The 24,373-nt window shown below is 46.5% G+C and overlaps 1 protein-coding gene across 1 annotated transcript; it reads left to right on the forward strand.

The window, feature by feature from the left end:
- Window positions 1-6,547: 6,547 nt before the first annotated feature.
- On the forward strand, window positions 6,548-8,329 carry LOC115081174 (three prime repair exonuclease 2-like). The gene is made up of 2 exons (XM_029585694.1): window positions 6,548-6,692; window positions 7,518-8,329. The coding sequence occupies exons 1-2, from the start codon at window positions 6,652-6,654 to the stop codon at window positions 8,206-8,208; spliced, it is 732 nt and encodes a 243-aa protein (XP_029441554.1). The 5' UTR covers window positions 6,548-6,651; the 3' UTR covers window positions 8,209-8,329.
- The last annotated feature ends 16,044 nt before the right edge of the window (window positions 8,330-24,373 follow it).

Raw genomic sequence — 24,373 nt, forward strand, 5'->3', positions numbered from 1 at the left:
CGAAGGGAGGAAAGCCTTGAGGTGTTGCGATGCAAGGCGGATTTGCCGATTGTGCTTTCGGTGCTACAGAATTGGTTGCGGGTTATCCAGATGTTGAGGGGGTTAAGTTTTTGAGTATTGGTTTTAGTTTAGGTTTTCGTATTCCTTACGACGGTCCCGGTTATGGGGGTTGAGCGCGCAATGCTAGGTCGGCGTCGCGAATGGCGGAGGTGGCACGAGCTAAGCTGGAATCTGAACTCCAGTTAGGTCGGGTCGCAGGGCCATTTGCGAAGTGGCTATTTGAATGCATGCATTTGTCTCCACTGGCAGTCATACCAAAGAAAGCATCGGGTAAGTTCCGGTTAATTTTGAATTTATCATATCCGCCAGGGGAGTCGGTCAATGATTTTATTCCAAGACATGCGTGTTCGGTTCACTATGCGTCATTCGATGCGGTGGTGGCGTTAGTGAGGGGCGCCGGGAAAGGGGCTTTGCTGGCCAAGGCAGACATTGAGTCTGCATTTAGATTAACGATACATCCTGAGAGCTTTCCGTTTTTAGGTTTTGTATTTGACGGGGGTTATTATGTGGATTGTTGTTTGCCTATGGGTTGCGCGATCTCCTGCGCTTTCTTTGAAGCTTTCATCACTTTCATACAGTGGGTTACGGGTACAGGGCAATGTTGCATTATTTAGATGATTTCTTGTTTGTGGGACCTAGGCAATCCAGTGTTTGTAAGAATCAGCTGGCGGGTTTTTTGGAAATAAGCCGCACTTTAGGAGTCCCTATAGCGCAGGACAAAATGGAAGGGCTGACAACAAAGCTTACTTTTTTAGGTATTGAATTGGATTCGGTAGAAATGGTGTCCCCTTTGTCTGTGGACAAAGTGTTCAAGCTGAGGGAGATGGTGAGGTGGTATGCAGCTCAAAAGTGATTTTAAAGCAGATGCAGTCATTGATTGGTTCGCTCAATTTTGCTTGCCATGTGATCCCGATGGGTAGGGCGTTTATTTGGAGGCTGTCGGCGATGACTATAGGTATGCGGGCAGGGCATCATTTTATCAGAGTGAAGCATAGTGTGAAGGAAGAGTTAGGGGTATGGGAGGGTTTCTTAGCGCCTTTTAACGGAGTTTGCATCATGCAAGAAGGTGAGGTGTCGAAAAGGGAGTTGGAACTGTACTCGGATGCAGCGGGTGCGTTTGGTTTTGGTGTTTATTTTAAAGGGAATTGGTGCACGGAACAATGGCCAGTGGAATGGGGTAGAGAGGGGCTTACGAAGAACATTACATTCTTGGAGTTGTTTCCCATAGTAGTGGCAATGATAATTTGGGGACATAGACTCAAGAATAAAAGAATTGTCTTTTGGTGTGACAACTTAGGGGTGGTGCAGGTCATTAAGCGGCAGTCAGCCAGGTGTTTACGGGTGTCAAGGTTGTTGAGTGAGTTGGTCCTATTGTGTTTGCAATGGAATGTGATGATAACAGCCAGACACGTGCCAGGTACCCAGAATGTGATTGTCGATGCTTTTTCTTGTTTCCAGTGGGATGTCTTTCGGGGGTTGGCGCCACAAGCGAGTCAGACGGGAGAGGGATTCCCGGAGCATCTATGGCAGTCGGGCTGGCAGAAACATGGAGATTAATCCAGCAATCTATGGCACCGACTACTTGGAAGTCGTATGCGGTGGGCAGGGGAGCAGTGTCTCGTTTTTTGCAGACATTAGGATGGAGAGGTGGGCCGGTTGGCGAATTCGATACAGTGCAGTTCATACTGTGGGCATGGTGGAATGAATATTCACTGGCATCTGTGTAATCTCAGCGAGATTTTCATTCTTTCAGAAATTGGGAGGGTGGAGCAAACCGGTTACGGGTTTCCTGGTGAAAAGAGTGCTAGGTGGATGGGGAAGAGATGGGGATAGAGTCCGCGATAAAAGGTGACCAATTTGGTACGCTGAACTAGTGATGATAGCGAGACACTTGGAGAAGGTTTGCTCTTTCGGGCGGCATTCGCACTCGCCTTTTTTGGGGCCATGAGGGTGAGTGAGCTAGTGGCACGCTCCAAGGTGAATATTAGTGACGGTCTTTTGGCACAGCACGTATGGGTGAATGAGAGGGTGGTTACCTTGTGTATCCACAAATCAAAGGTGGATCAAAGGGATAGAGGTCAGTGGATTTCGTTAGTCCCGGCAAGGGACGCGCTGGTATGCCTAGTGCGAACCACTCAGGATTTCATATGGGTGTGGCCGAAAGTGCAAGAACTGTTTTTGGTGCATGCGGATGGCTCGCCATTGACCATATTTCAGTTTTCCAAGGTGCAGAAAGAGGTAGTCAGGAGTTTGGGATGGGAGTGCGAATATTTTACATCACATTCCTTCTGTATAGGTGCGGCAACGACTGCTGCCGAGTTAGGGATGCCAATAAGGCGGATTCAATCAATAGGGCGTTGGCGATCAAACGCATACCGGTCCTATGTTAGGCGGTGAAGGGAAGGGTGTTTTGGGGGCAGGGGAAGAGGGGAAGCTAATGTCATCTTTTCTTTTGCAGAATCACAGAGGGTGTCCGTTGATCAGGAATATGCTTGGGTCATGGGCCATTCCTTCGTGTGTTGGGTGGAGCAGCGCCCTTATGGAAAGAATCTGGCTTTGGACGACTTGAAGTGGACAGTTCGATGGTTCTTCAAAGGGGGCATGAAATGGGGGGAGCTGGTAACTTTCCTGCAAAGGCTGGTTAGGAGTTCGGGGTGTCCGCAGCTGCTTATTATACATTTAGGGGGTAATGATATCGGGAACTGTTCCTGTCGGGATTTGGTAGCGATAATGAGGAAGGACTTGGCGTGGATATTGAATGCGATGCCGAGTACTAGGGTGGGCTGGTCGGACATTATTGTGAGGATCCAACACCATACTTCACTATTGTGGAAGAATGGGGTGAAAAAAATAAATAGATTGGTAAGTGGCTACAAAGGCAGGGGGGGTTTTGGGTGCGGCACGATTGGTCATGGGAGGTTTTAGGAGGTCTATTCTGTCAGGATGGGGTTCATTTATCTGATGTTGGCATTAACTTATTTAATAATGCTTTGCAGGAGGATTTGGAGCAGCAAATAAAAAGGATTTATGGGGCTGCAGTGGGGGAACAAAGACAACTATGTTGTTTTTGTTGTGGCGGAAACCCAAGCCCTAAGTTATAAGTGTTTGCATTGGATCTTAAAGGACATTGGGGGGGGGGGGGAGAATATCGTGTAGTTTGGGGTTGCTACACGGGATGGCCGATGAGCAAGGGGGGGGGGGGCCGATGCTCAGGCCATGAGCTTACCTTCGCCAGGGCTGCAGCGGGGTAAGAGAAGGGGGAGTGACAACGTAGTCTTAGCATTGGGGTTTGGTGGTAAGTGAAAAGAACAAGGAGGAGGAGGGGGAAAAAGGGGCTGGGTTTTTTTTTTTAACATTGTTGTATAATAAGTTAAGGGTTCGGGTTAGGTTATGTAATAAACTGCGGCCTTGGGTTTTAAAGCCATACCTGTGTATTGTGTTTTTGTACAAGGGGGTGGGGGAGATGACAGCGATCGGCATGTCTTGCCTCCCTATGTTAACTAACAATGGAACCACAAATATCCAGAATAACCAGGAGTATATTTTTTCATCTACATATGATTGGATCATTGAGGCATGTTTTAGATCAAGCATATTTAGCCATCTTGATTCAGGCTTTCATTATACTGAGACTTGACTAATTATGACTGCCACATAGATCTCTCTGTAAGTTACAGCTCATTCTAAACATGGCAACTCATCTTCTTTCTGGGATAAAATATGGTGAGCACATCATTCCTTTGCTAAGCCACTTGCAATGCCTCCCAATATATTACAAGGTGGTGTTGGAAACAATGAATTTTACATTTAAATCTCTTCAAAATTAGGGACCAAGTTATTTTCAGAAATGCTTGATAAGATACACTCCTGGTCATACTCTTAGATCCACTGAGGGTGCTCTTTTGCTAATGTCAATGAAATAAAACTAGGCTGCCCTATACTAGGCAGAAAGCCTTTTCCTGTATGGCATCCTTTGTTTGGAATAGGTTGCAAAAGAAATACATAATTTGATTGATTATATGATTTTCTGGTGTTCATTGAAAAATGGCTCTTTGTTCTAGCCTTTAGAGACCATTGATAGAGATTATGTTATTCTTTTCCTAATTAAGGGTGATGTCTGAATGTTGATGATTTTGATTTGCTGCTAATCAGGAATGTTTTCGTGATGTTATGTTTTTCAAGGTTTTAGATTATTTATTAGGTTTATCTGTCAGTTGTAGTTGTGTCTGTATTGTTTTGGGCTTGCCTTCTGTGTTAACTCGTATGTGCATGATTCTACTGTCATTTATTTTATTTATGTAATTGGATTTGTTGGTGTAAGGATGTCTGTAATTCTGTTATGATGTAATGCTTTGGGTGTTATTGGAGTTGGGCTCTGCACCCATTTAATACGGAAATAATTAAGGTCCAAAATGAGCTCTGAAACCATAAGTGCCCGCCTGAATAAGTCCTTCGACCAGTGCACAATATTTATTTGGCTACATTGTAAAGTTGCAAGGGAGTTCTGGGTCCCTTTTGGACCGGGTCGAATGACCCTCGCGCGGGACTCCCAAATTGATGTCGCTGCTTCTGCTGGTTCCCCCCACCCCATATCGGGGTTTATTTTTAAATCTCGCCCTTTTCTTCTCGTTATTTTTAACTTTTAAAATTGTCTCGATTCCGCTACACACTGGAAGGGACCTGTGGTTCACTTCCGGGTAGACAGCCCACATGTTTTCAGCACTGGGGACTTTCCTCCTGGTCCCCGACACCTGATTCTGGCTGCTGCTGCTACTGCTTAAATAATTTTCACCAGAGCGTTCTTGCAGTCCTTGTCTTCAGCAGCGATCATCACGGCCATAGTCCCTCTCTTCTGTCACTCAGTTTACCGCAACCCGGGACCAAACACTGCCGGCTTCACTCCTCTTACAATCGCGGATCTGTAAGAGGAAAGGGACTCCCGACGTGACAGTAGATTCAGACAATATGTCCGGAGGAATCTCTTTGGGGTATAGAGCCCAACTCCATCCTTTTAGGCCCCAATATTTTGTTCCAGGCTGCCTCTATAAATGACAGGAATACAGGGGGGGGGGGGGGGGGGGGGGAGGCTACTGAAAATGGTTGCCTATTGGCAGTCACACACACATTTTTTTTCATTCGAGGCAGTCCATAGGTAGGCATTACCCACTTGTAAGGACAGCCATTCTGCTTGTCCTCTGAGAAAACAAAAGTTGCTTATATGTAACAGGTATTCTCTGTGGACAGCAGGATGTTAGGTCCTCACAAAATCCCCCTGCCTCTCCTTGCAGTTTGCTTCTCCAAGTATAAGCTAAAGAATTAGATTGAAGGAGCCCCTGCATGGTAGTGAGGCTTGGGATTTTGGAAAATTTGAGATGGAAGTTCCACTCCTGATATCATCCACTTGTGAGGCTTGCCATCCTGCTTGTCCTTGGCAAATACTTGTTAAGATAAGCTACTCTGCTTTCTATAGTGCTACGCAGTGCTAGACATCAGGTAACAAGAAATCACTATAGTTTCTGTGAATTCCCCAAATTAAGTTAATCTTTTTATTTACCCTCAATTTAATGGGGAATGTTGGGCTTTGGTTTAGCATATGACTTTAATTAGATGACTGAAGGGAAATTAGTGGATGGATGTGCACTGGAAACAAGATGACCAATCCAATTTTGCCCCCTACCTACTAGTGTCATCTGATACGTCAAGAACTAGGTGGATCTGAAAGGACATCTCCTCACCCATTGTCGATTTTCTGGAACTGAGTTTAATCACATTCATGTGACCAGTTGCACCAAGGTCTGCTTAGGTTATGCTATCCTTAACGGAAGGCACGGAGAGTAATGTGCATGAGTCGCAGCTGCACTCAACAGCTGTTTACTGCCTTTTGCCGTTTCCCCAGACCTTGCTGCTCTCTCTTCAGCTGCCGCACGGCATCAGGGCACCCCCGACTCGCCTCCTTAACAGCATGGGCCATGACAGCTCCCACACCGAATCCACAAGCAGGTGCTATGACGGCCCTAGAACCAGCAGCCAGATCAACACATTTTCGGCTGTCCCTCTGTCAGATATTTTAACTCTAGGGGTTACAGCAGGGTCCCTATCGGTCAACCACGATGGGTTTTGGGGGTGACAACAGTTCCTTCTTCCCAGCTCGCTCTGTGGCTCTTTGTAACGGAGGCAGCGATCCATCGGGGCTAGTGCTGGCCTCCGCTGATAAACAGCACGTCAATCAGAGACACACTCGTCCCCCGCCCCGCTTCCTGCAGAGTGACTCAGAATCCTCCTGACAGCAGTGACAGCCTGAGGTGCCACCTTGTCACGTGGAGGCAGACTCTGATAGTACAAGTTCAGGCATGCACACAGCATTCCTGAGACGACAATAAAAAGCCCCCAAACGCACGTCCCTCCCCTCCTGCTCCTGGCTCCGCCCTCTAGCAAGCGCTGGGCCGCCAGCCTGTGATTGGCGTACGCGTCCTGACGTCATTCACCCCGGCTTTCCGGGACTCCTCCCGCCGTGTTCGTCACACCGCTTGGGGGGCGGAGTCAGGGCACCTGCTCCTTCGGAGCCTGCCCCGCTGTGTCAGAAAGTTGGGGATGCAGTCAACTTCTCCTCCTCTCCGCACACCTGCTCCCAGGTAAGTTGTGTCAGAGAGGGAGACCCCGGGGGGGGAAGGCGCCTGTCTCCCAGGAATCATAATTTCTTCTTCGCTATTTCCCAGAAGCAGGAGATAATTTTCTCTGAGAAGGTCCCGTTTGAGGCAGCAAGGAAGGGGAATGCAGAGGGGCTGCTTCATTTATCTGTATACACTGCTCTCCTCTCTTTTTCCGGAGCTTGCCTTGAATTTCTCTGCGCTGAACACGCACACAGCCACCTTTGGGGTGATTTCCGTGACAGAGCTGGTATTAGCACTGAGGCACAGGGTGCGTCGTCTATTAAGAAGCGGTCACAAAAGTGACTCTGCGACAGGCGACATCTAGTTATCTCAACCCTGCAATGGTGGACATTAATGTACATTCCCTGTTGCTGTGGAGTTACAGAAGCATAACGGAATTTAAAACCTTAATAAGGTGACAGTTCCTTGCTTCTGTTTAACCCACCCAGACTCCACATAATCAAATGCCTCCGGGTGGATGCTGGTGGCTAAATCCTTGTTAATGACCACTATAGGTCATCTGGCAACTGGTTTTCTATACTGTGAGCACATTACCAAGGATTCTTTAAGTTTGCAATATCCAACTCCAGGCTTTTCAACTATAAGATTATAAAGCAGCAAAGACTAAAAGGGTGACTCAGCTGTCACTATTTCTTCCTGAATCCACCCTTGAATGGCAGCTCCAGGAGTCACCAGTACTGGAAGTTTAAGCTATACCTGTCTATAGCTTTTGGTAGTGTTGGATTGATAATAGGACAGTAATAGCTGGGATTATGCATACTTTTGTTCTTCTTTTTCTTTTTGTAGTGCCATTACAATGCCACAGGACTTCCAAACCTATGTTTTCCTTGATTTGGAGGCCACTGGCCTGAGCCTTGACCATCCCAGGATAACAGAGATTTGCCTGATAGCTGTGCACCTGTACTCACTGCAGAACACAGAGACGGATGAGACTGGGGCCCTGCGTCTACCTCGTGTCCTGGACAAGATCTGCCTATGTGTAGATCCGGGGAAACCATTGACGCCAACGGCTGCCGAAATTACAGGGCTGAGCAACGAGAACCTGAGTGGTAACCAGAAGCAGGGCTTCTGCCAAGATCTGGTAACACTACTGCGGGGCTTCCTGGAGCGGCAGGTCCAGCCCGTCTGCCTGGTGGCTCACAACGGGTTCTTCTACGACTTCCCGCTGCTGAAGACTGAGCTGCAGCGTGTGCAGGGGGACCTCGGCGGCTCCTATGCATGCCTGGACTCCTGCCAGGCTCTGAGAGGCATGGATGAGGCACAGGGCTTTATTTTCAAGAAGAAGGGTTATTACACTCTTCCAGAGGTGTACAAGCGATTTTTCAGCAAGGAACCTCAGCAGTCGCACTATGCTGAGGGCGACGTCCTGACCTTGCTCCTGATCTTCCTGCACAGGGCCCCGGACTTCCTGCGCTGGTCCAGTGACAACTCTCGATGCTGGGAGGAAATCCAGCCAATGTACATTACCCAGATCTAAGGGGAAGGGAGGGATCTCCCTGCATGCACTGGGACTGCAACACATTTTAAAAACATAGTAATGACGGTAGAAAAAGACCAAAATGGTCCATCTAGTCTGTGCAGCAAGCTACCCAAGGTAGTAACTGCCGCTCTGTGTAGGTTACCCCCATGTTTCTCTTAAGGGTAGTAACTGCCGCTCCGTGCCGGTTTAGCTTTTTTTATTTATTCCCATCCTCTAGCCTTTTAGGGATCCACAGTGTTTATCCCATGCCCCTTTGAAATCCTTCACAATTTTAGTCTTCATCACTTCCTCCAGAAGGGCATTCTAGGCATCCACCACCTTCTCAGTGAAGAAATATTTCCTGACATTGGTTCTAAGTCTTCCTCCCTGGAATTTCAAATCGTGACCCCCCTAGTTCTACTAAATTGTTTGCAATGGAAAAGGTTTGTTGACAACCATGGATCATTAAAACCTTTAATAAAGAGAGAGGAAGAATGTAAAAACCCATCCTTGATTGAAATATACAGTAGTGCAGTTGCCTAGTTAGCCCACTTGAATGTATGGACATAAAGATCAAGAAACAAAATAATATATAAGGTGATATCTCTATAATGGACTAGCCTAATGCTTTTCTTGAGTGGCTTCTAGGAACTGCGCCCCCTTCATCCAATCAAAACTGAGGACAGGAGGGTTGCCAGTGGTGTACCACAGAGATCAGTCCTGAGTTATTTTGTTCATTATTTACATTAAGCGGTATTGCAGAGGGCTGTTGTGGAAAAATGTGTCCTTTTGCAGGCGATACTAAAATTGGCAACAGGATGGACCCCCTAAAAGGCATAGAAAACATGAGCAATTTAAGGAAGCTAGGAGAATGGCTTCCAATTTGACAACTAAGGTTTAATGCTAAAATATGCAACGTCAGCAAGCCTCCCAAGGAACAATACAGAATAGGGAAGTAAAGTTCTGATATGCACTGAATGAGAGGGATCTGGGAGTTATCACATGGGGGACAGTCTAAACGTGGCCAAACAGTCTGACAAGGCAGCCACAAAAGCTAGAAGGATGCTAGGGTGCCTAAGGAGAGGAGTAACCAGCAGGAAAAAAAAAAAGAGGTGATAATTCCTCTGGCTAGATCTCTGGAGCAACTTCATATACCTCTGAAGAATTAGTACACAGAACTGATTCAAAGGAAGGGAGGTTTGAGAATGAGGGGGCCACAGGATGAGGGTGAAACTGGAAAGACTTAGAAATCTGAGGAAATATTTCTTCAAGGAAAGAGTGGTGGATCCATGGAACTGTCTCCCTTTGGAGGTGGTAGAGACAAAGTGTGAGACTCTAAGAAGGTGCGGGACAAGCACAGGGAAGTGGGGGAAAAAGACGGAAATGCCAAGGATAGAATAGGGTCTGTGGTGACTGGGGTGGAAGAGAGAAACGGGCAGACAGGATGGACTAATTGTCTTTATCTGCTAAGGGCATCATTTTATATATCTTTCTTGGTTGACTTTTACTTCTGTTGATGGAAAAAATAGAAAGATGGAAGATGGCAACAAATAAGGAGAGTTTTGTCTACTCTAGTCTTGTTACCACCTGCTTCCTGTGCTGCTGCAGACCCGAGCTGCTCTCTGCTCACCCCTCCCTTGCCCTCCTGGTACGTCCCAGACACGCTTCAGCTCTGTCCCCGTTTTGACTCTTTAGCACCTTCCCTGGATGAGCACATCACATCAGGGTCAGCCACAGCAAATAAGTGCACTGGAGTTAACCAAGCTGAAAGAGCTGGATAAGGTGTGCCCGACCATCTGCAGAGAGACCTGGCAATTTATTGTAATAAAAATAAAAGAATAGATTAGAAGAACAAAATGGCTTTGGAAAACATTCTCAACAAGTGATTGTAAAAAATAACAAAACACTAGGCTGCTCTAGAATGTCTGCCTGGAGTTCTCTTAGATTTGTAAATTCTTTGGGGAAAGGAATCTTCTGCACTGCACTTTGTCTTTCTGCAACTTTGTACATTTTTACAAAAACTACAAAAAAATTAAATTAAATCTTGTTCTTGATTTTCACCAAACCTTCAAGATACAATTTGATCGCTTTTATTCATATACAAGACCATGTTATCTTATTGTCAGAGGTATGTTTAAATTAGCATACAGATTGCAAGCGTGAACTAATAAATTATTATCAAAATGTGATTACCTTGTTGCAATATCTTACATAATACAATCCTCAATCCTCCAGAGCAAAGCACCTTCCCCCTCCCCCTGCAGATTAAAGGTAGATTTTGCCTCAAAGTTAGCAAATTCTGCAGCAGATGTTTTCCAAGATTCTGCAACAAATTTGTATGTGCTTGTATCATTCAGTATGCACAAAAGACGTTTTTATTTTGGTCCTGCAATTGCCTCCTGCTCCAATGAACTTCTGACCTCTTTTGGGCTACAGTGCCAAAAGCCTTCAATCACAACTGCCCAGGGATTTTTCCCCTGTTATCTATCCCCTCTATCCACCTCCTTGAACTCAACGAAGTCATTGAAGTGACCACATCATCAGCAGACCAACCTGCTAATGTGGACCCTGAGTCCAGTCCCTAGAAGTCATTGTAGCACAATCACCGAGACTCCCTTATCCCAGGGGGCAGTGAGTGCCGCCTTCACAATATTCCATATCTGACTGGTAAAACTACCATTAAAATTATTCAGTAGCATCATTGAACAAATTCTGTATAGTATTGGGTTTACAGGATGGGACAGAACCCACAATATAAACCAGGCACCTTGAGTTCTATAAACCTACCCTGCATCCACAGAAACTGAAACAATGGGTGCAGAGAAGAATTAGGATGTTTTCCCTTACAACTCTCCATACAAAAAAGAAAAAAATTCAAATTCTGATATTATCTTAGCAACACAGACTCCCTCCACTACCTGAAACTTTGTGAAGTAACACAAAAAACTGAGTGGCTAGTTAAGTTAGCCAGATATAGCTATCTTATAGTTAGCTGGATAAGTATATCTGTTCAACTTTAGGACAACCCTACGAAGTGACCAGAGTTAGCTGCATAAGTTAAGTGGCTAACTCCGAATATCAGCTAACTCTCAGGCCGATACAGTAAAAATCACGGGAGAGCGGGCGAGCACCCGCTCTCCTATGCGCGCGATTCAGTAAATTAATTTATTTAAATTAGGGCCCGCAGTAAAAAGAGGCGCTAGGGACACTAGCGCGTCCCTAGGGCCTCTTTTTTGACAGGAGCGGCGGCTGTCAGCGGGTTTGACAGCCAACGCTTAATTTTGCTGGCGTCGGCTCTCAAACCCACTGACAGCCACGGGTTCGGATACCGGACGCCGGCAAAATTGAGCGTCCAGTTTTCAAGCCGCGGGCTGATTTCAAATTTTTTATTTTTTTTTAACTTTCAGGACCTCCGACTTAATATCGCCATGATATTAAGTCAGAGGGTGCACAGAAAAGCAGTTTTTACTGCTTTTCTGTGCACTTTCCCGGTGCTGGCAGAAATTAGCGCCTACCCAAAGGTAGGCGCTAATTTCTGAAAGTAAAATGTGCGGCTTGGCTGCACATTTTACTTTCTGAATCGTGCGGGCATAACTAATAGGGCCATCAACATGCATTTGCATGTTGCGGGCGCTATTAGTTTCAGGGGGGTTGGACGTGCATTTTCGGCACGCTATTACCCCTTACTGAATAAGGGGTAAAGCTAGCGCGTTGAAAATGCATGTTGAAATACTGTATCGGCCCGTTTGCTCTGCCCGTAAATGTCTCCCACCTGCCCCTGAAACCCCCCCGACTTATGTGGCTAGAATTTAGCTGCATACGGCTTTGAGTATAGCCAGGTAGCCATTTAGATGGATAACTTTTCAGTTATCCGTCTAAATGTCTTTTGAATATCGTCGACTTCTGTGAAAAAAGGCATTTGGCACCTATATAGCAAACCTGTCATGCCAAAACAGCACTAACTCCCAGCACTCAATAAAAATCCTACTTATGAAAAGGCAGCATTTAATACAATGGGCCCTAGAACACCAATGCACCTCCTTTTAGGAGATGCAGATTGGAAAACAAAACATGCTGAACTGCTATAGGTCACTATACAGAAACTACATAGTAACAAGGTAAATAATGACTGGAAAAAAAACCCCAAGTGGCCAATCCATTCTGCCCAGCAAGTTCTTTAGGGTAGTAACTGCCGCTCTGTGCAGGTTACTACCTTGCTAGCAGAATTTCTCACCTCGGTCATATATGCAAAATAGAGATAAACACTCATCAAAGGGATAAGGAACCATAAACTGTTGCGTGTGCTGGCCGCGGCAGGCCCTCTTACCCCCATTTGCTTGCTCCAGCACCTGGTTCTGCCTCTCTTGTGGCCGTGGGCCGTCGCCTCCGACTCTGAGCCACTCCCCATGCTCTCAGCTCCACAGCGGATGTCTCAGTTCCACGCAGGCTTCCCCACGTGGTCCACGGGGAGATGCCGCCGTCTCGCACCATGCCCCTCCCTAGGTGCGCGCGCATCAGTTCTCCTTTTAAAAGGGCCGCAGCAGGAATCCAACCCACAGCTCCGGATGATGATGTCACTGGGTCCCGGTACTTAAGGCCAGGCCCAGCCAGTACTTCCTTGCCTTGGCAACAGGTCTCCATGCTAGTCGTGTGCTTAGTTGCTTGTACCTGCGTTTCCTCCGTGTTCCTGGTTCCTGATTCATCCTCGTTCCTGTTCCTGATCCTGGTACCCGTTCCTGCTCCTGTGTTCAGTGTCTACCCTGCTTGTTGCTACTGATTGTCTCCTGGCTTTGACCACTGCTTCGTCTGACCACGCTACTGATTGTCTCCTGGCTTTGACCTCTGCTTCGTCTGACTACGATCCTGCTCGCCTCCTTGTTTGACCTTTGCCTTGCCTGATAATTCTCTAGCTGACTTCTGGTATTGACCCACGCTTGTCTTGCCACTCTTCCTTGCCTGCCACCTGCCCTGACGTTAGCCTGCTCTACGACGCTCCTCTTGTCTTCACTCTGGACTTGGCCTCAGGCTTCGGCCTGTTCTTACTCGGGTGCCCTCTGTCTGCCTCCTGTTCTCATTGGTGCCCGGGTCTCCGGGACTCCGCCTCATCAAGATCAGACCACCTACTCCTACTACTGCCGCTGGCCCCTGGCTGACCTTCTCATCGTCCCTGAGAAGACCTGGGATGGAGGCCCACCTAAGTCCAGCCGGCCCTGGTACTCAAGGGCTCAACCTGCGGGGAACGAGGGCTGGTATTGGCGAAGCTCCAGCCGGCCTCCGTCAGTCAGCCAGCTCCGCCTGCCGACAGTGGGGACCCATAGGGCTTGCCCTGTGGGTTGCGTCAACCCCAACTCGGCCCAAGGGTCCACCTTCTGCGCAATATAAATTAGAAGCATACAGACAAAAACAGAAATGGAAACCCCCAAGAAGTAACAATGGAAGAACAGAAATGCATATCCTCCCCTACTGTTCAGAATGCAAAAGTAAGAAATGCATATTTCTCAGAGCTAACATATTTCATTACTAAAGTGAAAATAAAATGCTTTTTTCTACTTTTGTTTTCTGGAATTTTATTTTTCTAATTGTGTTGGTCATTTTCCTGCTTTCCTCTAAGTGAGTGTGTGTGTGTGTGTGCATGCGCAGGTGGGTGTGTGCATGTGAGGGAGAGAGCCACTGAGTGTGAGGAAGATGGCAGGGATAAACCAAATTCCTGCTCAAGCCGATGCTGCACTGAACTGCCACTTCCTTACCCCCGCAGCCGCAGCAGGAGTCATATATAAGTGAATGTCATCTCCTGCTGTTCTTGGGCCCGATGTCACAGTTTATTGCAAGATCAGTCCCATGGCAGTAGGCGTTCATTTTGCTTCAATCTCCTTTGTCTCCATTGTCTCTCAAAGCTTGATTTTTTCACCCTCCAGTTTTTAACCTTCCATTTCCAATCTTTCATTTTCCCAACCTTTCTCCCTGTTGCCTCCTCTCAGCCCTCCATCTTACCCTCACTGGATGCTCCCCCCACCAACCTCTAGCTATGTGACTACCTAGCAACCACCTCCTTTCTGCTTCTCTCACCTTTCCACATTATCCTCACACTGATTTTTCTATCCAACCATGCCCTCTCACTTCTAACCATTCCCGTCAACTCTTACCCCCTTCCAATGATTTCCTTTCAAGCTCTCCCATCATCTCTGGTCATTGCCTTTCATGCTGTCCCATTCTCCGACCCCATCACCATCTCTTTACTGCCCCCTCCTTGCCGTCTTTCTACATCTTTCATTCTCTTGCACCCTCCCTTACGCCTCCCCATCTTTGACATTATTCTTCCATCTCCTCTATGCCACCTCTCTGTTTCAACCCCCCCCCCCCCCCCCCCCCCCCCACTTGTCCTTCCCATGCCTCAATCTCTGCCTACCAGTTTTCCATCTCCTATTTTCAACCTTTCCTCAACCCTCCCATTCTCTCCTCTCTCTTCACCGGTCTTGTGTTTCCCCCTTTGGACTTTCATCCACTCTGGAGTCCCCAGTAGCATGCGCTCAGGGCCTTCAAGGGATTCGGTGAATCCCCAACCCCGACCAATTTCCTTTAAATTGTTTTTCTGTGTTTTTTTTTCAAGTCAGGCATGACATCACCCCCTGCAGCGCATCTTTAGAGATGTGGTCCTCCTCCCGGCGCATCTAAGATGCAATCCTCTCCCAAGGTGCATCTTTAGCGACACAGCGCCCCTGAGGCACATCTTTCCTGAAGCAGGCTCCTCCTCCCCTACAGTGCATCTTTACTGACACGCCCCCCCCCCCCCCCCGCCCGCTGGTGAATCTTTACTGATGTGGCCCCTCTCCAGCAAATCTTTACTGACGTAGCCCTCTCCCCAGTGGAGACCTTGAGTATGTGTGTGTGTGTGTGTGTGTGTGTGTGTGTGTGTGTGTGTGCGTGTATGAGAGAGAAAGAGAGAGCTTGTGTGAGAGAGAGCCTGTGTGCTTGTGAGAGAAAGATCAAGCCACTGAGTGTGAAAGAGTGCCTGTGTGTATGAGGGAGAGATAGTCACTGAGCATGAGAGGATGTCTGTGTGTATTTATGTGAAAGGGAGAAAGGCACTCTCTCACACTCAGTGGCTCTATGTGTGTATGGGTAGGTGAAAGAGAGAGAGAGAGATCGCCACTGAGTTTGGAGAGTACCTGTGTGTATATGTGTGTGTGGAAGAGAGAGTCAGTGAGCAAGCAAGAATGAATGTGTGTGTGTGTGTGCATGCTCAGGTGGGTGTGTGAATGTGAGGGAGAGAGCCACTGAGTGTGAGGAAAATGGCAGGGATAAACCAAATTCCTGCTCAAGCCGATGCTGCACTGAACTGTCACTTCCTTAACCCCACAGCTGCAGCAGGAGTCATATATAAGTGAATGTCATCTCCTGCTGTTCTTGGGGCCGATGTCACAGTTTATTGCGAGATCAGTCCCATAGCAGTAGGCGTTCATGTTGCTTCAGTGTAACTTCTATGGTCCATGTGATCTGGCAGGCCACCATGGAGACTATCTGCTGGACAAAAAAGACAGGAGACCCTCACAACCCGGCAGCTGCCAGGGAACCCATCCCATTGGTGGCTGAAGATGAGTCCTATCAGGCTGAATAAGAGAGCACCTACAACCTGGTAACATGGTGACGAGAGGGGGAGGTGCTGAACCTGTGTGAGTGAGTGAGAGAGAGTGTGTGTCTGAGAGACTCTCTTCACAACCCCCAGGCCCTTTCCACTGTCTTTCTTTTATTAGTATCTGTTTTGATATATTGCCTAATCTCAGCCATTCCTAGCCCACCAGGTCCTTTCCACCATCTCTTGACCTCTCCCTTCCCTTCATCCCCCATCTCTTACCTCCATTTCACATCCCCAGCTCTGTCTCCAATTCTGCTCATATTCCTCTACCCAAGTCCCCACTCTCCTCTTTTCCCCAAAGTCCCTGTTGTCCCGCGTCCTTACCCAGTCTCTGAGTCCTTCATCTCCACACATCCTGAATCCCTAACTTCCCTAAATTCTCACCCAGTCTGTGTTTCCGCTGTCCCCCCTCCCCCCTATCCTTCAGTTCTTTCTCTCTTAAATCCCCACCCTTCCCTCCCCTCCTGGAGCTTTAAAACAGCTCCTACCTCCTGGGCGCTCTCTTTCTCTCTTTTATCTTCCTCACATCTCATAGAAAAGTAGTGTTACATCTTTTCCTGTGCATAAAAGGCCTGCCTCCAAGGGTGGTGATAGGGTGTCATATGAATATCCGTAAAAATAAATTTGAGATTAACAGGCTGTGTGTGTGTATGTTAAAGTAAGCAGATGGGAGAGAGATACAATGAGCCTTACAGAAGCCTGAGCCCTCGACAAGCAACATCGAGGAGATTTTGTGCAGGTTCTCCTGCAAGAGGGTGATAAATAGACAAAAAAAATTGTTTTGGTTCTCCTCCTCTTTTATCCCAGGCAGCTCACCTTGGGCTTGATTGACCTCCGGAGGTTTCCAGCCTCCACTTGACGAACGGGGCCCGATATTGGAGTTTTGATAAATATCAACTGCTGGAAAATAATTTATTCAAAGGAAAGTCAGGTCTGACAAAAGCCGTATTTGGAATGGCCAGAAACTATATAGCTAGGGAATTTAGAAGACAGTGCCCCCATAGACGCTGCATTAACTCCCTCTGCCTCTAATTCACAGAGTTCTTGGCGATTCAGCCATCGTTTCAGGGCAAAAAAAAAAAAATCTGCACATTTTTGAGAGAAAGATGGGCAATATATTATGGAAATGATTTCTCTTCGGCAATAAGTTCCATGGTTTTTTTGGGAAAAGAGATATTAAAATAGCAGCTGCAGTGACAGCAAAACAACAGGCCCTAACAGCCACACAAACTCAAAGAACTGTCAACACTTTTTATCACCTTCAGGCTGATACAATACAGCGTGCTCAGCTGAGCGCATTGTTTAACCCGCGGTTGGACGCGCGTTTTGGACGTGAGTCCACAACCCATTATACCATAAGGGGAATAGAATGTCCAAAACGTGCATCCAACCCCCCCTCCCCCCGAAACTAATAGCGCTCATCACATGCAAATGCATGTTGATGAGGTTATTAGCTATTCACCCCAGATACTAAAAAAAAAAAAATGTGCGCCCCCCATCTGTACATTTTTACACTCATATAGTAGCGCCAACTCAGAGCAGGCGTTAATTTCTAAGCAGCCTAAGAAAGTGTACAGAAAAGCAGAAAATACTGCTTTTCTGTACATCCTCCGACTTAATGTTGTGGCGATATTAAGTCGGAGGAACCAAAAGGTTAAAAAGAAAAAAAAAAGTGTGCTGGCGGTCAGGTTAGGGAAAGGGACGCTCAGTTAACGAGCGTCCATTTTTGTAACCCATGGCTGTGCACAGGTTAGAAGAACGGACGCTCGTAAAAACCCGCTTGACAGCCACCTCTCCTGGGCGCCCGCCGCCAAGGAGGCGCTAGGACCGCGCAATTGTCCCTTGCATCCCTTTTTTTAGCGCGGCCCCCCTCATTTAAATATTATATCACATGCCCAGGAGAAGTGGCTGGGCGCGTGTTAGGAAAGCGGGTGCTCAAGACTGAGAGCCCATTTCCCGCGCGACTTTACTGTATCGGCCTGTAAGTCTTTACAGGTATTATGTGGACAAATAAGCAGCCGCAGCAAGAACTTCTTTGCACCATGGATTTCTTTTTATGTTTTAGGATTTATTTTTTCTTGGCCTCTGACAGGATCCTCAGTTAGTAGCTTTCTGTTCTGTACTGTAATCAGGGGCTTAGAGAGCGAGATTTACTTCCTCCTAAGAAATGGAAGCAAAGACGTTATAACTGCTAATTCATCATTGACTTCCTTTTTCACTTTCCTCTGCCAGCCACAGTTAGCGAAGAAGGAAGTGTTTAACAGACTAAAGTGCTTCTCCTATTAAGTTTCTCCATTCTGCTTTAACACCCGCACAGCTTGTTCTTTGCTCTGTTCCCAAACTGCAGCAACCTCAGAGGCTTCCCAGGAAAATTGGTGCATTGTAAAAGAGCTACAATAGGGCTTGTTGCTGCTGAAAAACTTGGCAACCCTGGAGGAAGAGGGAAAGAGTGGAGGGGCGGGGGAGAGCATTGGGAAAGGAGTGGGAAGGACAGGCGGGATATGAGGAGGGAGGAGCCATGACGGAGGGAGGGAGGAGAGGACAAAGAGAACCATATGGGAGAGGGGTAGAGAGGGCTACAGGAGAAAGGAGAAAGGGGGCATGAAGAATGGAGGAAGAGGAACCACAATGAACAGCGGAGAGTCAAAAGATAGAGATAGATGGGAGGAGCAGAGGGGAGGCCTGAGGAAGAGATGGGAGAGGAGCAGGGAGAGCCAAAGGTAAAGGGGGAAAGAGGATAAGGTGTTAAGCGCCACACCATTTCTTATGACGCTTATGACCAGAGAGACAAGAATACTTAGATTTTTGTTGAAAGCATAATTTTTTATTATTCAGTATAAGTATTCTTGGGAGATGCTGATGCCATGTCTCTGACACACTGACTACCAGCAGCTCATCGTCTACAGGAAGAGATCCTTCTTTTATAGATAACATTCAATATTGAACACAGGTAGAAGGTTCTAGAGATTTGCATGACTGCTCAAAGGATCATTTACATAGGTTGTCATGGCAACAGCATGATGTGACTAACTCTGAATTGCCCTGATTACTTCCCCCCAGGTATGGCTCATTTACCATCACTCTCGAGATAGTCCTTTGTTCTGTTAAAATCTTACTGGTCAAGATAATTAACACATGGCTGTGTTTATAGAAACTCCTGAGAATAGTGCCTGAAGCTCCCGCCGTTGGTTTCTTCTTTGTGACCCTATGAATTGGCCTCACCTTTCTGGCACCAGCTTGCCTGCCTGTCCAGCTGAATTTTGCAAGTCATTCTCAGCAAGTCACTTAGAGTTCATTCATCCAAAGCAGGCTAAGAAAACCCGAGGATTCTGGGGTTTTTTCTTTCTCCATGTTGGTTTTCTGTTCAGGCATACTTCTCAGAGGGCACAAAAGGAATGAGAGACAGAATTACATAAGGAACATGGGAGTGGAGAGAGGCGCAGGAGAGTGAGGGGGAGAGAATGATCAATGGGACATAAAAAGGGGGAGGGAGTCTGAGGGGACATGAGCTCGACAAGACGGGCTGGAGGAGAATGATAGTGGCGGCTCCAGAAATGTTTGTATTTGGTGGGGCATAGAGGGAGCACAGTGAATTTCTGAGTGGTCAAGTGCCTTTGCCTCCAACCAATTAAAGTGGTTTACCTAGCCTGGGGGGGGTAGAAGCTCCTTGTCTAGGGGGCCCTTGTGCACCCTCCCCCCCCCCCCCCCCGTGAGATGCCCCTGCAGGGTAGAAGAGGTAGAAGTCAGAGACAGGAGGGGAAAGGCTGGGAAGGCGTGATGGTGGAAATAAGATGAGAGATAGAAGGAAGTACTTCCGGTGATGACATCACCCTGAGAGGTCGCTTACATCCTGTTCTCTCCCTAGGAACCAGTGATAATCTCAGTAATCCTGCTGAGAATCAAGGCTCTAATAATCAATACCGATGGTACAAATTAGAAGCATTAATGGACAATTTCGTCATTAAAAAATAGAGCAAAATGACCAGGAGATCGAAGAAAATGGGACCAGACAAACCAATGTCTGCAGAGGGCAAAATGGCACCGGAAGTAAGCCAGGCTGCTGAGGGGATCTCAGATGTGACCATCCGAGAGCTTACCTGGGCGGTAACTGCAGCGGTCATGAACCAGCTACAAAAACTCCAGTCCTCTGCAGATGAGCTGAAAGATAAGATGGAGAATTACAATGCAGCATTCATGGGACTGAGCCAGAGAGTCTCTGCTCATGAGGATTGCCTTGATAGTGTAGATGTGACGCTGCTGGAGCTGCTGGGTAAAAAACAAGTCTCTAGAAGAAAAATTAGATGACCTAGACCACTGTAACTGGTGCAATAATTTGTGCATCTTGGGTGTCCCTGAGTCACAGCAGGGTGAAGCAATACTTGAATTTTGTGAGAACTGGCTGCCAGAAATGCTGGGAGTGAGCATAGCAGAACTGGTGATACCGGCTTATCGAGTGGCCTCACTTGGTCAACAATCTGAGTGACCACGGCTGATCGTAGTTAAGTACCTTAATAACATGAATAAAATGAAGCTCTTCACAGCTTGCCGGAAGATCAAAGAATTCAAAGACGAGAAGAGCAAGCAGTCAATCTTCCCATAATTTTCAGCCAAAGTTATGGCCTCACGCAGGGAAATGTCACCTTACCGCACACAACTTTATCAAAAGGGGGATAAAGTTCTCCCTTCAATTTCCAGCACGCTTGCGGGTCTTCTATAAAGGGGAGGAGACCAGAGTGCGCAATACCAGCAAGGAAGCACAAGCATTTGAGAAGCAGCTCCCCTCTTGACTTCACCACTGAGCTGATCCAAGTAAGCGATAGTCTACTGATTTGTTGAAGTTTATTGATTCTTCCTGTTTCTGCCGCTTCCTTGGATTAAAAGATTTCTGGCATAGAGCAATCATGTAGTATGGAACAGTGCAAAGCCCAAGTTAGCACATTTTGTTCGCCCAGTTTTCTGCTTGACCTCAGTGTTTTCTTGTTGCTGCAATTATTGTGAACAGGTTAAAAAAACATTATTACCTCAAAGTTACCTGTGCTGCAGAAAGCAGTGCTGGGCAGGGATAGCGTGCTGCTCTTTTGTTTTGATACTGTCTTTCCACCAAAACAGCTGAGAGATCAAACAGAGCTGCAAGAATGATGTAATAGCCTGAATTCTTAAAGGGGCAAGTTATATTAGCATCGCAGGGGCAGGCACAAAATTAAAATAAAAGAAATCAAAGTAAAACAAAACTAAAACAGAGTAAAATAAAGGCAAGAAGGGGGAAAGGACAAGCAGCAGAGAGCACTTACCAAGTTCCTGCAGCAATAACAAGCTACCACAGCCCCTCTGTGACAAGCTACTGCAGCCCCTCTCCCTGGGAATGACAGAGGCACATCGGAGCACAGCAGGGCAGCAGCAAAGGATGCTAGGATAGCCACTGCTTCTAAGGCTGTAGGAGGGAGGTTTCTGGAGAGAAAGATGAATCCCGGTAAGCCCATGTAGCTCCCGGGAAAAAATAGTTTAAAAATAAATGTTTGGACCAGATTGAGTGTTGGGTTGACCAGTGCTAGCCCCCATCACTTGTGCAAGGTTGGTTTGGTGTGTTTATGTGGTCAGGGAAAGCCCCTGTGCTGGGACTCGAGTCTAAGCAGAAATCCAGTCCATGTTTTCCTGCAGGCACAGGGCTGGTGCAAGGGTATTAGGTGCCCTAGGCGAGCCTTCTTCCTAGCACTGTGCCTGCCCCCCACACACCACCATCAAGGTCAAGGCCCCCCCCCCCCCCATTCCGGTCCTGACCTCATTCACTCAGACAGGCCACCTTCTCTTACACACACTTAGGTTTCTTGTCTCATTCACACAACACCCCTTACACAGGCTCCCTCTCTCTCTCTAACACCATTGCTGTCTCACACACACACAATCCTTCTCACACACACACACAGAAACAGAGGTGCTGCTCGAGGCCCGCCGAGTCTCTGCTTCTCTCTGCCGTGAGTGGGGTGGGCTCCACTCGCTGCCCCACATGGCTGCTCTTTGCCACTCCCTAATGGCTAGCACCCTAGGTGACCACCTAGTTCACCTATTGGGACACACTGGCCCTATGTATATGTATCGTAAAACTCAAAAGCACAGGGGCCAGCCTTGTGGCTTTTGTCAGTAATTTGCCTAGTGTAGGAGCACAAAAAAGTAAGGTGACTATTCCCTAGAACCTTGTTTTGGGACAATGCAGCTATTTTTAAAATTAAGGAAAATTAAAAAGAAGTGGCTGACACTGGCAATTTCAAGGCTGAGAGTGACAGTTCCAAGGAAAGTTAAGATTTCTAAAAGTGGCACTACTATGGAGTGACATCAGTGGAGCAAGGATTTCCTCTGAGAGAAAGAGATTTTCCACGTGAGGACAGGACTGCTAGTAGTCAGCTCTGCCAAACCCAAAAAGTATTTGTAGTGAAGCTAGCCTGCACCCTAAGGGGAACATCCAGAAACCAGTAACCCTGCTGTTACTCAGTTTCTGGGACCCTGGGAGATTTTAAAGAAAGAAAGAAAAAGAAGATCTGATTCCAGATAAGAACATAAGAACATGCCATACTGGGTCAGACCAAGGGTCCATCAAGCCCAGCATCCTGTTTCCAAAAGTGGCCAATCCAGGTCATAAGAACCCGGCAAGTACTCAAAAACTAAGTCTATTCCATGTTACCGTTGCTAGTAATAGCAGTGGCTAATTTCTAAGTCAACTTAATTAATAGCAGGTAATGGACTTCTCCTCCAAGAACTTATCCAATCCTTTTTTTAAACACAGCTACACTAACAAATTCCAGAGTTTAATTGTGCGTTGAGTGAAAAAGAACTTTCTCCGATTAGTTTTAAATGTGCCACATGCTAACTTCATGGAGTGCCCCCTAGTCTTTCTATTATCCGAAAGCGGAAATAACCAATTCACATCTACCTGTTCTAGACCTCTCATGATTTTAAATACCTCTATCATATCCCCCCTCAGCCGTCTCTTTTCCAAGCTTTTCCTAACCTCTTTAGTCTTTCCTCATAGGGGAGCTGTTCCATTCCCCTTATCATTTTGGTAGCCCTTCTCAGTACCTTCTCCGTTTTATTCACCATTCCCTTTCTAATAATTCCCAACATTCTGTTGGCTTTTTTGACTGCCACAGCACACTGAACTGACAATCTCAATGTGTTATCCACTATGACGCCTAGATCTCTTTCTTTGGTAGTAGCACCTAATATGGGAACCTAACATTGTGTAACTATGGCATGGGTTATTTTTCCCTATGTGCATCACCTTGCACTTATTCACATTAAATTTCATCTGCCATTTTGATGCCCAATTTTCCAGTCTCACAAGGTCTTCCTGCAATTTATCACAATCTGCTTGTGATTTAACTACTCTGAACAATTTTGCATCATCTGCAAATTTGATTACCTCACTCGTCGTATTTCTTTCCAGATCATTTATAAATATATTGAAAAGTAAAGGTCCCAATACAGATCCCTGAGGCACTCCACTGCCCACTCCCTTCCACTGAGAAAAATGTCCATTTAATCCTACTCTCTGTTTCCTGTCTTTTAGCCAGTTTGTAATCCACGAAAGGGCATCGCCACCTATCCCATGACTTTTTACTTTTCCTAGAAGCCTCTCATGAGGAACTTTGTCAAATGCCTTCTGAAAATCCAAGTACACTACATCTCCCGGTTCACCTTTATCCACATGTTTATTAACTCCTTCAAAAAAGTGAAGCAGATTTGTGAGGCAAGACTTGCCTTGGGTTAAAGCTATATTGACTTTGTTCCATTAAACCATGTCTTTCTATATGTTCTGTGATTTTGATGTTTATAACACTTTCCACTATTTTTCCTGGCACTGAAGTCAGGTTAACCAGTCTGTAGTTTCCCGGATTGCCCCTGGAGCCCTTTTTAAATATTGGGGTTACATTAGATATCCTCCAGTCTTCAGGTACAATGGATGATTTTAATGATAGGTTACAAATTTTTACTAATAGGTCTGAAATTTCATTTTTTTAGTTCCTTCAGAACTCTGGGGTGTATACCATCCAGTCCAGGTGATTTACTACTCTTCAGTTTGTCAATCAGGTCTACCACATCTTCTAGGTTCACCGTGATTTGGTTCAGTCCATCTGAATCATTACCCATGAAAACCTTCTCCAGTACGGGTACCTCCCCAACATCCTCTTCAGTAAACACCGAAGCAAAGAAATCATTTAATCTTTCCGCGATGGCCTTATCTTCTCTAAGTGCCCCTTTAACCCCTCGATCATCTAACGGTCCAACTGACTTCCTCACAGGCTTTCTGCTTTGGATATATTTTAAAAAGTTTTTACTGTGAGTTTTTGCCTCTATGGCCAACTTCTTTTCAAATTCTCTCTTAGCCTGTCTTATCAATGTCTTACATTTAACTTGCCAATGTTTATGCATTACCTATTTTCTTCTGTTGGATCCTTCTTCCAATTTTTGAATGAAGATCTTTTGGCTAAAATAGCTTCTTTCACCTCCCCTTTTAACCATGCTGGTAATCGTTTTGCCTTCTTTCCACCTTTCTTA

Source organism: Rhinatrema bivittatum, chromosome 1, assembly GCF_901001135.1.
Source record: "Rhinatrema bivittatum chromosome 1, aRhiBiv1.1, whole genome shotgun sequence".
NCBI lineage: Eukaryota > Metazoa > Chordata > Amphibia > Gymnophiona > Rhinatrematidae > Rhinatrema > Rhinatrema bivittatum.

What these genes read in the sequence shown, in the direction of transcription:
- LOC115081174 (XM_029585694.1), top strand. Translation starts at nt 6,652, where the DNA reads ATGCAGTCAACTTCTCCTCCTCTCCGCACACCTGCTCCCAG. An exon ending in CTCCGCACACCTGCTCCCAG is followed by an intron (nt 6,693 to 7,517) that starts GTAAGTTGTGTC and finishes TTCTTTTTGTAG; the next exon opens with TGCCATTACAATGCCACAGG.